Below are 16,551 nucleotides of genomic sequence, written 5' to 3'. Positions count from 1 at the left end.
TGTTTCACATATGATAATATACATGTTTCAATGCTATTCTCTCAGATCATCCCACCCTAGGCTTCTCCCACAGAGTCCAAAAGTCTGTTCTTTATATCTGTGTCTCTTTTGCTGTCTCGTGTTTAGGGTCATTGTTATCATCTTTCTAAATTCCATATATACGTGTTAATATACTGTATTGGTGTTTTTCTTTCTGACTCACCTCACTTTGTATAATAGGCTCCAGTTTCAACCGCCTCACTAGAACTGACTCAATTACATTCTTTTTAATGCTGAGTAGTATTCCATTCTGTGTATGTACCACAGCTTTCTTATCCATTCGTCTGCTGATGGACATCTAGGTTGCTTCCATGTCCTGGCTATTATAAACAGTGCTGTGACGAACATTGGGGTACACGTGTCTCTTTCAATTCTGATTTCCTTGGTGTGTTATGCCCAGCAATCAGAGAAGGCAATGGCACCCCACTCCAGTACTCTTGCCTGGAAAATCCCACGGACAGAGGAGCCTGGTAGGCTGCAGTCCATAGGGTGGCGAAGAGTCAGACATGACTGAGCAACTTCCCTTTCACTTTTCACTTTCATGCATTGGAGAAGGAAATGGCACCCCACTCCAGTACTCTTGCCTGGAAAATCCCATGGACGGAGGAGCCTGGTAGGCTGCAGTCCAGGGGGTCGCAAAGAGTCAGACACGACTGAGCAACTTCCCTTTCCCTATGCCCAGCAGTGGGATTGCTGGGTCATAAGGCAGTTCTATTTCCAGTTTTTGAAGGAATCTCCACACTGTTCTCCATAGTGGCTGTACTAGTTTGCATTCCCACCAACAGTGTAAGAGGGTTCCCTTTTCTCCACACCCTCTCCAGCATTTATTGTTTGTAGACTTTTTGATAGCAGCCATTCTGACCAGCATGAGATGGTACCTCATTGTGGTTTTGATTTGCATTTCTCTGATAATGAGTGATGTTGAGCATCTTTTCATGTGTTTGTCAGCCATCTGTATGTCTTCTTTGGAGACATGTCTGTTTAGTTCTTTGGCCCATTTTTTGATTGGGTCATTTATTTTTCTGGTGTTGAGCTGCATGCGCTGCTTGTATATTTTTGAGATTGATTCCTTGAGACAACTATATTTAAATCAGTAAAAGTGCAAAGATGTTAGGCTTTTCGAACAGCACTGAGCTTTAGAATGATCCATGAAATAGAGAAAAGGGGACTTGTTTTCTTTAACTAGCTTCCATATTACAAGCTCCAAATCACAGTGTTTCATAATTAAAAGAAGTGATAAAAGCAATGTAGTTGTAATAAGTATAGAGAAAAAAAAATTTTTTAAGACTACAGTATTACATTAGATACAAAAGCTTGTCTCATGATCCAAGAGATGTCATCTTATGGTGTTATCATTAGGAATCATCTATCTCAAGTTTGTCTAGACAAAATCCCTCTTTAAGCTTCTGACAACCTTAGATTATCTTTTTGTAAACAGCAAGACTTTGCTAACAACAAAGGTCCATCTAGTCAAGGCTATGGTTTTTCCAGTGGTCATGTATGGATGTGAGCATTGGACCATAAAGAAAGCTGAGTGCCAAAGAATTGATGCTTCTGAACTGTGGTGTTGGAGAAGACTCTTGAGAGTCCCTTGGACTGAAAGGAGATCCAACCAGTCCATCCTAAAGGAAATCAACCCTGAATATTCATTGGAAGGACTGATGCTGAAGCTGAAACTCCTATACTTTGGCCACTTGATGCGAAGAACTGACATTGGAAAAGACCTTGATGCTGGGAAATATTGAAGGTGGGAGGAGAAGGGGATGACAGAGGATGAAGTGGTTGGATAGCATCACCAACTCAATGGACATGAGTTTGAGTAGACTCTGGGAGCTGGTGATGGACAAAGAGGCCTGGCATGTTGCCTTCCATGGGGTTGCAAAGAGTCAGATACAACTGAGCGACTGAACTGAACTGAAACAGCAAGGGGTAAGCACCTCATATGAATATGACCATAATCTTCAAACATTTTACAAGTAACATTTAGCTTGAAAAATCAAATACACCTGCTTGAACTAACAGTAGCAAAGAAACACATAATCCAAGAGCCTGACCTGAATCATACCAGGTATGCAAAAGTTGCAATCTTCACCTAGACCTTATGATCTTAGTTGCAAAGAATCCCAAACTACAAGCCTATTTTTAAAAGCCGGCTCAAATGTGACAACAGTGGTTTTACTCAGACCAGCATCATTAAGTAATATTCAAGTGTCCTTATACAGGAGAGAAAGTCTTGAGGCTTTGGAAAGTTTCTTAACAGCCTCTTTGAGCATCCCACCCGCTCACTTACCAAGAATAAAAATATGTTCTCAGTTGTTTCCAAAATTAAAAAAGATACCGTATATAAAGTGCCAAACTCAGGGCTTGGCCCACAGCAAACCCTCACTGAGCAGGAAAGCTACTGCAGTTGTTTCCAACACTGTACCTTCACTGTGTCGAAGGTCAAGGACTTACTAGTATCAGATACCGATCAATCCATGATAAAAATCTCTCCTGAAATATTTAGATAAGGATCAAATATCTAAGGACATATCAACAAAAAATACCAGAAAAAAAACTCACCATCTCACTGTGTTGGTAGTGTAGTCGCTAAGTCGTGTCCGACTCTTGAGACTGGGGACTGTAGCCTGCCAGGCTCCTGTCTATGGGATTCTTCAGGCACGAAAACTGGAGAGGGTTGCCATTTCCTTCTCCAGGGGATCTTCTCGAACTAGGGATCAAACGCAGGTCTCCTGCACTGCAGCAGTCTCCTCGCACTGCAGGTAGATTCTTTACTGACTGAGCCACCGGGACAGCACCATCCCATTAATTCTTTACTTCTATTAGATTTACCATAAAATGGACGGTAATTACTTAAGAAATAGTATTCCTACCAACGTGTACCACATGGTGCCCAGAAAGGGGCAGTGTAAGCAGATGCCAGAGTCCCATCTTTGCCTGCACACCTTCAGGCCTTTGTCAATTATGGTGATCAGTGAGATACCTTGACGCTACATTCATCCACCAAATACCACATAAAGGGTACTACTCCAAATTTCAAGACTGTCAAGTAATTTATCACCTGGTATTCAAGAAAAGTCCAAAAAACCAAATTTAAACCAAGCCAATCTCCCCTTCCCCACCACCCAACACATAGACACACAGTAAAACTTCCATCCAGAAAAGGGAGTTTCTTCAATTTGAGGCATTTTATATGTCAACTTAGACTTGGGGTGAAGAGCAGAAAAAGGAATAAATTAATACAACTAGCAAGCAGTGGTAACCACCACATGGAACACAGACTGTCTGCTCTGTGGGATTCTTCCACCATGCTCTCTTCCTCAGGGTTCAGTCCCATGCCCTCACTTCCAGAGAAGGAAAAAGCATTTCCAGGATTCTGAATAAAACCCTCAGAAAGAGCAGAGGCACTGCCCCAGGTAACATAGCTCACCCAAGCATTCTTCCATCACCTACACACGAAGGGGCTCTCCAGTCTACACTGCACCCTCTGCTCTTCCAGAGTCCAGACTCCGGTCTCCAGCTTCCAGACGGGCATCTCCACGCATGTCCCACAGACCCTTCATGCTGCCCAAGCAGTGTCTCACCGTCTTCCGCCTGTAACCTTTGAACCTTCATCTGGTACTGAATTCCTTCCCCCGATGAGCAAGTCTACCTCACTCACAGAACCTTAGCCAAGCTAGAAAACGTAGGGTCATCTCAGTATCTTCCGCAGAAGGCGAGCCAATGTTAACCTACTCCAAATGTCCCTGGCTCCTCAACTCCTTTCCAGTCTCCCCAGCTCCCTCCTGCCCACTCTGAACCCCACTACATAAGTAGTACCTTCATCACTGCTCATTTCAGGGCTGCACTAGGATTCTGCATGACCCCGCTGACTCCACAACCTCCTCCAACCCCTCTTCCACGTGATAGAAGGTGACGTTTCTAATGTTTCTCCTGCCTCACAGCATTGCAAGCCCTTCAATCCTTTGGGTCAATTAAATGAGGCACTGCTCTATATTCCATTTATAGGCAGTTCTAGATGCCATTGAAAACCTTTCACAATCTGGAATAATAATGAGCTGCCTTTGCCACTTGCCCCACAAAACTTAGATGTTATTACATCGGAACTTTAAAATGTCAAGTGTCCTCACACCTTCGTACTTCTACTCACACAATTTTTATGCCTGAAATACACCACCCACTCTTACCCTAGGATCTTGTTATAACAAAAATAACCTGGGATATCAGACTGCTAAATGTGTGGGAAGGAGGCAGGAGAAGCAGAAACAGAAAAGGCCAAACACTAACTTCTGGAATATACCTCAACAGGTTTCTACACAAATATGAAAAAAAAATATATATATATATATATAATATATATAATGGCCTGTATCTCTGTGAGAAAGAACTTTTTTCATTGTATGATCACACAAATTGTTCTAGTACATGGGGAGCACACAGCTGATCTTTAATAAACTACATTATATTGCCAAAAATCACAAAAATCATCCTTGGATAAAATTACGTGTGTATGTGTGGGCTCAGTTGTGTCTGACTCTGAGATGTCATGGACTGTAGCCTGCCAGGCTCCTCTGTTCATGGAACTCTCCAGGCAAGGATACTAGAGTGGGTACCCATTCCCTTCTCCAGGGGATCTTCCCAACCCAGGGATCAAACCCAGGTCTTCTGCATTGCAGGCGGACAGTCTTATTAGATAGTCTTACTCTGATGAGCTGTTTCTCAGACTTCAATATGAGTCTGAGAAATCCTATAAAATCAAATGATTTCTCTTTAACATGTGAAAATATTCTGACTAAAATGCCGTGAGGAAATACCCTACTCATCAGTGAGGGAAGACGTGGATGCAGACAGAGCTGTGCATGCCGCCTGTGACCCAGAGAAGGTCGTCAGGGACCCGAGCCCACACACCTGTCACCACCCACGTCTACTCAGTATGGGACTCGTCTCATCCACTGCTTCACATGAAGGTGATCTCAGGAAACCCCTCTGGAAATGATTTGCTTAAACAAAAATACTTAAGATGTTCATAAATCAAATCTCTAATACCAATCTAAAGTGATAACCTATATGTTCCAATCAAGAGCTGGATATCAATCAAGAATAGGATATAATATCTTATACTTAATTATATAAAAATACTATGTAAATCATATTACCAGATTCCTATTAAAAACCAGGTGGCGAGGTGGTAAAGAACCCACCTGCCAATGCAGGAGACATCAGAGACACAAGTTCAACCCCTGAGTCAGGAAGATCCCTTGGAGGAGACATGGCAACCCACTTGAGTACTCTTGCCTGGAGACTCCCATGGACAGAGGAGCCTGGTGCGATACAGCCCATGGAGTCACAAAAAGTCGGACACGACTGAGCACAGCACAGCAGCAACAGAGTTAAAAACTTACCACATATAAAGCACAGGTCAGGGCAAATCAATCTCTATTTTTTATGAACAGTATGATAAAATTCACATGTTCCTAAATACAAAGTTAAAATATAAACTATAAAAATGAAGGAAAAAAAAAATGAGCTGATTCTTTTAAAACCCAAAATAAAGCAATGTTAAAGGATACTGATCTGTCTGTGGTCTTCGAAAGTTCTCTGGAAGATTGGCTTCATATAGTAGTCTTGCTTTAGTATTTCCCATATCTTGCATGCACTGTAATAAAAAAAAAATCAAATATTTTCATTACTCATATAAACATTAAAAAGTAATTCCTATACACATACATATACATACATACGCATATATACAAATACCAGATATTTATCATTTCCAACATATATTCTGATTCATTTTGATATCTGGCAAAACTAATACAATTATGTAAAGTTTAAAAATAAAATAAAATTTAAAAAATAATAATAATTTAAATCATAACCATGAAATTACTCAAATTCAAAACAGAAGCATAGTTTTAACCATTCACATTTCTTTAATATATGTAGATCCACCATTTTCTAATGCCTTTTTCCATGACTACAATACCACCTTTTTTTATACTTATACTTCCTTAAAGTGGGTTCCCTGGCAGTTTATGGTATGATTGATGTTTTAAATGTTATCACTTGAACAACACTGCCATTTCTAAGCCCAAAAACTCAACATCAAATTTTCTTTGTCTTGAGCTTCAAAATACTCTGAAGTTTTCATAATTTACATTCCAGACCACATGGAAAGCAGCAAGAGAGAAATGCTGGTGTCCTGGAACTCTACAGAAGTGGATTCACTTCTTTTAAGATTACTAACTTCTTTAAGGGTTATTAGCTTCTTGAAGATTCTGCTAAAAGCTTTGGATTCTCCTTTCCCTACCAAAAAAACTGCCTAATGGTTAAATTTCACATACAAGTTCATGAGCTCATAGGACTCTCCCTAAAAAATCTATCAATCCCAAGAGCAAGAACCACTGCTAAGGAGACATAAGATAATTAAACTGGTTAAGTGATTATTTTCTTTCTTATTTTGCAATGTATTTTTTTAAATTTATTTATTTTTAATTGGAGGATAATTACTTTGCAATATTGTGATGGTTTCTGCCATACATCAACATGAATCAGCCATAGGTATACATATGTCCCCTCCCTTTTGAACCTCCCTCCCACCTCCCACCCCATCCCACTCCCCTAGGTTGTAACAGAGCACCAGTTTGAGCTCCCTGCAGTCATAGAGGAGATTCCCACTGGCTACCTATTTTACATATAGCAATGTAAAACACCTGGAAAGAAGGAGACCAAGAAAAGGTTGCATAATATCTGCAATGAAACAAAAAGATACAGCTCACAGAAACTACAAAAATAAGAAAACAAAGTTTCTAACACAGGAACAAGAGTACATAAAAATTTTAACAAAAAATTTAGTAAGACTAAAAACAGTATCTGCTATACATGTCATATCTCATTGATCCAAAGTTACATTTTTCTTCATATTATAGTATTCATGGAGTAAAAATGCATCTTACAATTGACCTAGTCTTGTTAACCTATTTTTCCTAATTACTCTAATAAAATGTAAGTGCTTCTTACAACCAGTGATATAATCCTACATTCAATAAATATGACTCTATGGATTTTATGCAAATATTATACATATTCTCTTTATCTAATATAAGTCATTAACATTTTATTTTGGTAAAATAAAAAATAATTAGGAATAGGTGTAAGTGTGGGGCTTCCCAAGTGGTGCTAGTGGTAAAGAACCCGCCTGCCAATGCAGGAGACACAAGAGGTAGGTTCCATCCCTAGGTCGGGAAGACGCCCTGGAGAAGGGCATGGCAACCCACTCTAGTATTCCTGTCTGGAGAATACCATGGACAGAAGAGCCTGGCAGGCTATAATCCATGGGGTCACAAAGAGTCAGATACGACCAAAGTGACATAGCACAAGACATAAGTCTACATTGGGCTTCCCAGGTACCTCACTTGGTAAAGAATCCACCTTCAATGCAGGAGACCCTGGTTCAACTCCTAGGTCAGTAAGATTCGCTGGAGAAGGGATAGGATATCCACTCCAGTACTCCTGGGCTTCTCTGGTGGCTCAGATGGTAAACAGTTCTCCAGCACTGAGGGAGACCTGGGTTTCATCCCTGGGTTGGGAAAATCCCCTGGAGGAGGGCATGGCAACCCACTCCAGTATTCCTGCCTGGAGAATCCCGTGCACAGAGGAGTCCGGCAGGCTACAATCTATGTGGCTGCAAGGAGTCGGACACAACTGAGCAACTAAGCACCTGGCACACAGCATGAGTGTACACTATAGCAAATTATTTAATTTTGTTCTAGGGATGCTATCTATCACAATTAGACAGGAAGGAAAAAAAGAGTTATAAAAATCTGAAAGCAAGAGTGATATGAATATAAAGAGCCTTTCCTAGAGGAGACCACTGCTGAAAAGTGACTTGATGCTGGTGTGCATGCATGCGTGCATAGCGTGTGTGTGTGTGTGTGTGTGTGTTAGCTGGGCCTGGGGGAAATAAGGATTCAATAACATCACAGATACAGAGAGATCACTGTGAAAGAAGAGGGAAGGCACTAGTAAGCTCAGATAATTTCTAAGTTTCTGAAAAGTAGAACAGAGTAGGGTGGGAGGAAAGTCTGTGATGTAAGGATTAGCGGAGATGAAACTGGTTCAGTCACTGGAGATGGTTAAACACAGGAGGCAATCTCAGGAGGTAATGAGAGTGCAGTACAAACTAGCTGTCCTCAAAGTTTCAAGACACTATGGGTTAGGGCCCTACTGTACACATTAAAATTTATTCCACTGGCCTTAAAGAGTAAACTCTGGTAATCAGCAGAAGAAAATAATGAAACAGCCTAACAGCTACAGTAGCAAGCATTAGCCTCAATACCTTATTAACATATATAAATATATGTATTATTATAAATTATACATATTGTATAATATATAAATTGAATACATATTACAATATATAAATTGCTTATATATATGCCATTTAAAATTTTTTAAAATCCTAATCTAGATATTACTACCCTAATTTGGCAGGAAAGGAAACTGAAACTGCAAAATGTTAAGTGACAGGTCTAAGACTTTCCAGAAGCATTTAACTTCTGACAGAACCCACATCAGCCATCAGCCGTTTAGATACCCCAGGCTGCAGCCAGTGGAACAGGGAACTAAATCATGCAAGGCTTAAGAATACCAGGCTCTCTGCTTTAGAGGCTCAGTTTTCATTTTACTGATGAGGAAACAAGGCCAAAGAGGTTCCCTACTGCGTAATTCAAGGAATCAGTTACAGAGCTTTAAAAATATTTTAAAATAGATATTTAAACAGCAAACTACAGCTCATCTCAAAATTAGATTTTAAAAAAACAAGTCAAGCATCCAGTAACCACAAATGTATTGATATTCTTGACAAAGAAATCATTGTAAGACTATATGAAATACAAAGTCAACATTCATTTTTACTTTAAGAAAAATATATTAATGTATTAAAGGATACGTGAAATGTATACTCTGAAGTTATGATAAATGCCATTTAGGTAGGGCATATTTAAAAATTAATGTTATTTACTATGCCAGTTAAACTCAATCTGTCCTCCTTTTATATATCATATGGTCCTAGAAAGATAAATTTTATACTGTACTTTTTGATAAACCACCTTCATCCAAAATCATAATTATTACCATTATAATTGCAGAGGAAGACTTCACCTGGAAATGGTATAATAAAACTCAGTTAAGAATAGCAAAACCCACTATTATAAGTATTTTTCATCAATCTATAATCTGCGTGATTTTAGCTTCTCCACACAATCCAATACATATTACAACATCTGACCAAAGGCTCACATATCATTTGAGATTCAATTTTTTAAAATACTATTTGAATCAAAATGCTGAAAAGCATCTACAGGCTAACATACTATCAAGACAATCTAATGAAGATGATATATTTCTATTCCTGAAACTTTCTAAGTAGACAATATTATATCACCCAGCCTTAGTTTTGCAGTAAAAAAACAATAAAACTAATATTCTAAAAGATATTTTTAACATTTTACAGAGACTAAAGAAAATTTAGGTTGTCAAGTTTTAATTGGCATTTAATTAGATTTGTGTAATTTAGTAAACATACAAAAAAACACACCAAAAAAAGTGGGAATAGACTTTTTAAAAGACAGTATCAATAAGTAACCAAACCAACGTAGTAGGAAATTTTTATTTTTGTTTAACACTACTGTATATGTTTTTCACATCAATGGAGCATCTCCAGTGGAAAAACATGAAGTAGCACACAAAGACAGTTTTACTGAAAAGGGGGCTGTGAAATAAATGCTAAGATAAAAGGCAACAGGAACAAAGTGTGCCCAAGTTTACATCGTCATGGTCCGTATCAGGAAATAAACATAAAAGGCAAGATAAACGACAGGCCACTGAAGTTCCAACTCAATGACATATTCTCCTGAGAATAAAACTCATCAAACTTTTTCTTTCCTTTAGTCTTCCAAAATCCTGAAAAGCAGAGCTCTTTGTGGAGTTCAACAAAGGGATATGACTACTCCAGGACACAGCTCCTATTTGTTCAAGCCCAGCTAAAGCTAGGGGCTTCCCCGATAGCTCAGCTGGTCAAGAACATGCCTGCAATGCAGCAGACCCCGTTCGATTCCGGGGTGGAGAAGACCCACCCAGTCCAGCCCAGGACCAGGGTCTGTGTTTAAGAGCTAGAGCTCATGGGCCTCCCCACTGCTTCATCCTGTGCATGCTCCCTTTTCCCTATCTGTCCCTGGAATGTTCCCTGCATTTTCTCCCTCAGATACTGAGAAGTACCCAGGCAACAACCCTTTAAAGTCAAAGTCCACTCAGGAAGCTTTTTGTGTAGTTTTCATAAATTTTTAAGTGTGTACTGACTTGCCCTTTGGGGTTTACTGGCTATTTTTTAAAAATGGAGTAAGTGGAAAACAGAATAACAGCAACAAAATAAAGGACTGAAATTACTAATAGCTTTGTTGCAAATGATTAGTTTACAACGTGGCAATTAGATCTTCCAAATTCCCAATGCCACAAATGCAAAACATTAAAATAATCAACAGAATCTTAAACATTACTGTGTAATGGAAGGATGCTACACATCTATGTTAAATGTGGAAGTAAAAAGGTTAAATGATATAAAATACTTCAGGAAGAATATACAAGAAACTGAAAACTAAGGTTCTTCCTATGGTGTTGGAGAAGACTCTTGAGAGTCCCTTGGACTGCAAGGAGATCCAACCAGTCCATTCTGAAGGAGACCAGCCCTGGGTGTTCTTTGGAAGGAATGATGCTAAAGCTGAAACTCCAGTACTTTGGCCACCTCATGCGAAGAGTTGACTCACTGGAAAAGACTGACGCTGGGAGGGATTGGGGGCAAGAGGAGAAGGGGACGACAGAGGATGAGATGGCTGGATGGCATCACTGACTCGATGGACGTGAGTCTGAGTGAACTCCGGGAGTTGGTGATGGACAGGGAGGCCTGGCGTGCTGCAATTCATGGGGTCGCAAAGAGTCGGACACGACTGAGGGACTGATCTGATCTGATCTGATAAGAGGGAAACAGTCCATGGGTCGCAGAGTCAGATGCAGCCGAGCAACTGGACTGAACAGACAGCGGGAAGCCAGGTGGCTGCGGGTGCAGAGAGGGAGCACTCGCTCACACGTGTGTGCCTCAGACCTTTACACCAGGCCCACCTGCTCGCCGCTCCCCAACACAACAAAACCGTGAGGGGCCGCAGCAGTCCTGCACTGACCCCAGATAAGGTCTTATCTGGAGGGCGCTCAGCCAGGGCACCCGCAGAGCAAGGAGCTCGCCCTCACTGGGCGCTCCACCTCCACCAAGAGAACAGCCATCACAGATGTTCAGTGAGTACAATTAACACGTTTAAAAACCCCACCCAAGAACATCTGACTCTCAAAGTACATTCAGAACATAAACACAGCATTTATTTACCACATGTTTTCCCAGGATCAATACTTCCATGACTGTTGCTTAAGATGGTATCAGTGAAATTTCAAATTACTTGTTTTTGCTTAGGATTTCAACGTGTTTGGTTCTGTGTGGGAGAGGGAACATTACTTGCTCTATTATTTTCTATTCATATTTAGAACACAAAGACTAAAAATTCCAAATTTCCCTAGCTGAACATACATATATATATATTTTATTAAACCTCATAATTAAACAAAGCAAGTGAGCCCTTGCAGTCCCTGGTGATTCTTCATGTCCGTGACTCACCTCTACTACCACTTGCAATTTTCCAGAATAGTTTTCTATCTTCCTCTCAAAAGCCACCAGGATTTCCTGCATAGAAGCAAGCTTTTCAGGACTGGTTTCAAGATCTTTGGGGTTCCAGCTGCTGGAAAAGAAGGGCCACCAGTTTTGGTCTCAGGAACTCTTTGGAAATATTTAATACAGAGTCCATTCCTTCAGTTTTCATGAAATTGTATTTATGGAGAGCTGATCTCTTTCTGTTTCTTTGTTTTTAAGAACAAAGTAAGTAAACCACACATATTTAAAACTTAAAATTGTTAAATGATGATGTGGAATCAGAGGTACCAGTTTTCTTAATTTTCACAATTTCTAGATCTTCTCAGATCACGATTCATATGTTGCAGCACTGGCTGGCTACTAACAAATTCAGAAAATGAATTCCTTTTCTTTTAAGCAGTAAAATTAAACACTGTTGTGACAAAACTGGAAAAGTTTCATATGACAGTCTTTTATCATCTCCGCTTACTCTGCAATTCACACCACCTGAAGTCCAGGAATAAACCACTACTCCGGTCCTAGGTGTTCAGGCCCAGCAGGCGGCATCTGGACTCTCGCCTCTTCTATCAGAAGACTAGGGACTCTCGCTTTCATGTCTGTGCACGTTTACCCGGAATCAACCTTGTCACCACTGCTTTAGCTCAAGATTCAATCACCCACTGCCGAGGCCACTGCAGGAACATGTAAGAACTTACGTTCTTAGAAGAAAATGATATTAGACACTGCTCTTCAACTTAGACCTCATTACAAGCTCCCGAGGCTGTCCCTCCATAAGCCACCCCTCACAGGACCAAGGCCAAACCAGCCCCAGCCTGCAACTTTCACCTCTGCCCCTATAACCGCACCAGTCTCTTCTACTTCACTTTCTCAAACACAACATACTTTTCTGTCTTCCTGCCTAGAAGTCCCTCTGCACACTGTTGTATGCTTTTAGAAACCGATAAACAAAGGTCAATGTCAAAAACAGTAATGAGACATTTAAAAGACATGTTTAGCAAATCGCCAGTCCAGGTTCAATGCATGATACTGGTTGCTCAGGGCTGGTGCCCTGGGATGACCCAGAGGGATGAATGGTACAGGGAGGGAGGTTGGAGGGGGGTTCAGGATGGGCAACACGTGTACACCCGTGGCAGATTCGTGTTAATGTATGGCAAAACCAATACAATATTGTAAAGTAATTAGCCTCCAATTAAAATAAATAAATTTAAATTAAAAAAAAAAATTTTTTAATAAATAAAAGACATGTTTAGAACTTGCGATATCACTGGATACTGGTAATACTTTTTTAAAACAGAAAAAAGGAGCCACTCCTAAGGAACATGCTGAAGATGCTCTGCGTGCTGAGGATCTCTGAGCCAGCAAGCCTAACCCCAAGCCCAAGCCTACAGAGTACCAGGCCAGGACTTCCACCACACCTGCTGGTCTCAGGCACTCTCCAGTCACACCAAGCAGCAACTCTGAACTGCTGTGTGTGACGAAACAAACAAAACAATCGTGTTCCCAGATAATGAATTCAGTGGATTCATTCACTGCCCCCCAACAAATTCCTGCCCTGCGTGAGCACCCACTCTGGGATATATGTCCTTATCTTCAGGTAGCCTGCGATTCCTTTGGCTATACTCTCAGTCCACCTAGAGTAGCCAGCACAGAATTAACGGGATCAAGGAGTGACTTCCACTAAGTAACATCTCACCATTTTGTTCACTGCTTTGATGCAAGAACTACAGCCAGTCACAAGGAAAAGGAAATTCTATTACTGATATTGTTGAAAGTTTAACCTCAAAAACAATGAAGAAAATCAACAGAAAAATCACAATCTTGCACATTCAAATTCAAAAAAAGGGTTTTTAAAAAAATTTCCTCCAATGGATTGTTTAAAATGCAAACCCTCCACTGAATTTCACAGATCACATGTTGTTATAGACAGTGTCATATTTATTTCCCTCTGCACCTGCAGGTAAAAGATAAACCCAGCAATGTGCTGCCACCTTGCTCTGCTTCTGAGGACACAGACCATATCATGACCCTGGCAAGAAGTCAGTGTAAGTTGAATCTCAGTCAACTTAAAAAGTTCAGTATGTACATGAGGCCACAGTTTGAGACATTTCATCAGCTTGATGGAGCTATAATGAGCACTCCTCCCATAAAATAAGAAAAAAAGTTGCTTGACCTGGGATCTCTTGAATAAGTATGTACCAAGAATTGTGTAATGAAAGCTTATTATGTGTCTGATTCTATACAACACTATAGAAATTTATCTAAGGGTCAAAACCTTGAGGGGCTTCCCTGGTAGCACAGCTGGTAAAGAATCTGCCTGCAATGCAGGAGACCCTGGTTCAATTCCTGGGTCAGAAAGATCTCCTGGAGAAGGGATAGGATACCTATTCCAGTATTCTTGGGATTCTCCACAACTCAGACGGTAAAGAATCTGCCTGCAATGCAGGAGACCTGGGTTCAATCCCTGGTTGGGAAGATCCCCTAGAAGAGGGCATAGCAACCCACTCCAGTATTCTTGTCCAGAGAATCCCCATGGACAAAGGAGCCTGGCAGGCTACTATCTACAGGGTCGCAAAGAGTCAGACACGACTGAGCAACTAAGCACAGCAAAACACAAAATTTTGAGAGGTTAAACAATGTTCTAATACACACAGGTGAAATGTGGTTAAATCATGGAGTGCTTCAAATTAACTGTTATAATGACAATTTTACTCTACTAAATATTGCTTGTCATGGGGATGCTGTAACAGCACTGATGGTTTTTGAAGATGCAAGAAGCTCCTTAGCAAAAAACCAAAAACACAGAAAGAAGTACTAGATTAAAGAAACCAAAACCCACGCACAATATTTAGTGAAATGTAGTAATGGAGTTCAGTTCAGTTCAGTCACAGTCATGTCTGACTCTTTGTGACCCCATGAAACGCAACATGCCAGGCCTCCCTGTCTATCACCAACTCCCGGAGTCCACCCAAACCCATGTCCATTGAGTCGGTGATGCCATCCAGCCATCTCATCCTCTGTCATCCCGTTCTCCTCCTGCCCTCAATCTTTCCCAGCATCAGGGTCTTTTGAAATGAGTCAGCACTTCACATCAGGTGGCCAAAGTATTGGAGTTTCAGCTTCAACATCAGTCCTATCAATGAACACCCAGGACTGATCTCCTTTAGGATGGACTGGTTGGATCTCCTTGCAGTCCAAGGGACTCTCGAGAGTCTTCTCCAACACCACAATTCAAAAGCATCAATTCTTCGGCACTCAGCTTTCTTCACAGTCCAACTTTCACATCCATACGTGACCACTGGAAAAACCATAGCCTTGACTAGATGGACCTTTGTTGGCAAAGTAATGTCTCTGCTTTTGAATATGCTGTCTAGGTTGGTCATAACTTTCCTTCCAAGGAGTAAGTGTCTTTTAATTTCATGGCTGCAATCACCATCTGCAGTGATTTTGGAGCCCCCCAAAATAAGTCAGCCAGTTTCCACTGTTTCCCCATCTGTTTGCCATGAAGTAATGGGACCAGATGCCACGATCTAAGTTTTATGAATGTTGAGCTTTAAGCCAACTTTTTCACTCTCCTCTTTCACTTTCATCAAGAGGCTTTTTAGTTCTTCTTCACTTTCTGCCGTAAGGGTGGTGTCATCTGCATATCTGAGGTTATTGATATTTCTCCTGGCAATCTTGATTCCAGGTTGTGCTTCCTCCAGCCCAGCATTTCTCATGATGTACTCTGCATATAAGGTAAATAAGCAGGGTGACAATATACAGCCTTGACATACTCCTTTTCCTATTTGGAACCAGTCTGTTGTTCCATGTCCAGTTCTGACTGTTGCTTCCTGACCTGCATATAGGTTTCTCAAGAGGCAGGTCAGGTGGTCTGGTATTCCCATCTCTTGAAGAATTTTCCACAGTTTATTGCGATCCACACAGTCAAAGGCTTTGGCATAGTTAATAAAGCAGAAATAGATGTTTTTCTGGAACTGTCTTGCTTTTTTGATGACCCAGTGGATGTTGGCAATTTGATCTCTGGTTCCTCTGCCTTTTCTAAAACCAGCTTGAATATCTGGAAGTTCATGTTTCACGTATTGCTGCAGCCTGGCTTGGAAAATTTTAAGCATTACTTTACTAGCGTGTGAGATGAGTGCAATTGTGCGGTAGTTTGAGCACTCTCTGGCATGGTAGTAATGGAAGAAACCCACAAATCCCAAGATGCCATTAGGTAGGGATGAGGCATAATGACCAGCAGATATGCCCACAACACCTAATGAGGTGTTGAGTGGGTCTGAGAACAGAAGACTAAGACAGTGGAGACGTACAAACTGGAAATTACTGTGAACCAAGAGGAAGATGGCACATGAAGCTGAGGGATTTCACCCACCCCAACAGCAAGGAAGCGCAAGAAGCTGGGAATGCGGAGAGACCCCACAAGAACCACCAAATCTCCGTCAGGACAGGGCCCCACATTGAGCAGAAACTCCTGGGAAATGATTCAAAATGGAGAAGGACAGGAATCATGGAGATAAAGGAACAGAAGGTTCAGAAAAAAGTGGGAGAAAACAAGTGGCTTTATGTTTTAAATACCTGAAAACAACTGAAGAGACAGGTCTGTGTAATTAGAAAAGCTATTTTGAATATTAATGCCTTTTAAAGGTAATGAAAAACCAATGTCACATAAAAATGATCAACAGAAAATAATCAAGGTCAAATCTCATACAAAGTTGTCAGAAGAGGATGCTTGGGGCTGGTGCACTGGGACGACCCAGAGG

General features: G+C 40.8%; 1 protein-coding gene across 6 annotated transcripts in view; it reads right to left on the bottom strand.

Annotated features, from left to right (window-relative positions):
- SMAP1 (small ArfGAP 1) overlaps positions 1-16,551 on the bottom strand; it is a 190,218-nt gene that overhangs the window by 95,159 nt on the left and 78,508 nt on the right. For 5 of the 6 annotated variants that reach the window (XM_027550875.1, XM_027550874.1, XM_027550873.1 and 2 more), the window contains one exon: positions 5,610-5,695. In XM_027550875.1, coding sequence (XP_027406676.1) covers positions 5,610-5,695 — 86 coding nt within the window. Of the gene's footprint in view, positions 1-5,609; positions 5,696-11,758; positions 11,880-16,551 lie in introns of all 6 variants that reach the window. The other variant, XM_027550877.1, reaches the window with a different exon arrangement.

Source organism: Bos indicus x Bos taurus, chromosome 9 (assembly GCF_003369695.1).
Source record: "Bos indicus x Bos taurus breed Angus x Brahman F1 hybrid chromosome 9, Bos_hybrid_MaternalHap_v2.0, whole genome shotgun sequence".
Classification (NCBI taxonomy): Eukaryota; Metazoa; Chordata; class Mammalia; order Artiodactyla; family Bovidae; genus Bos; species Bos indicus x Bos taurus.
The sequence above is the reverse complement of the archived record's forward strand: the minus strand, read 5'-3'. Positions and strand labels throughout refer to the sequence as shown.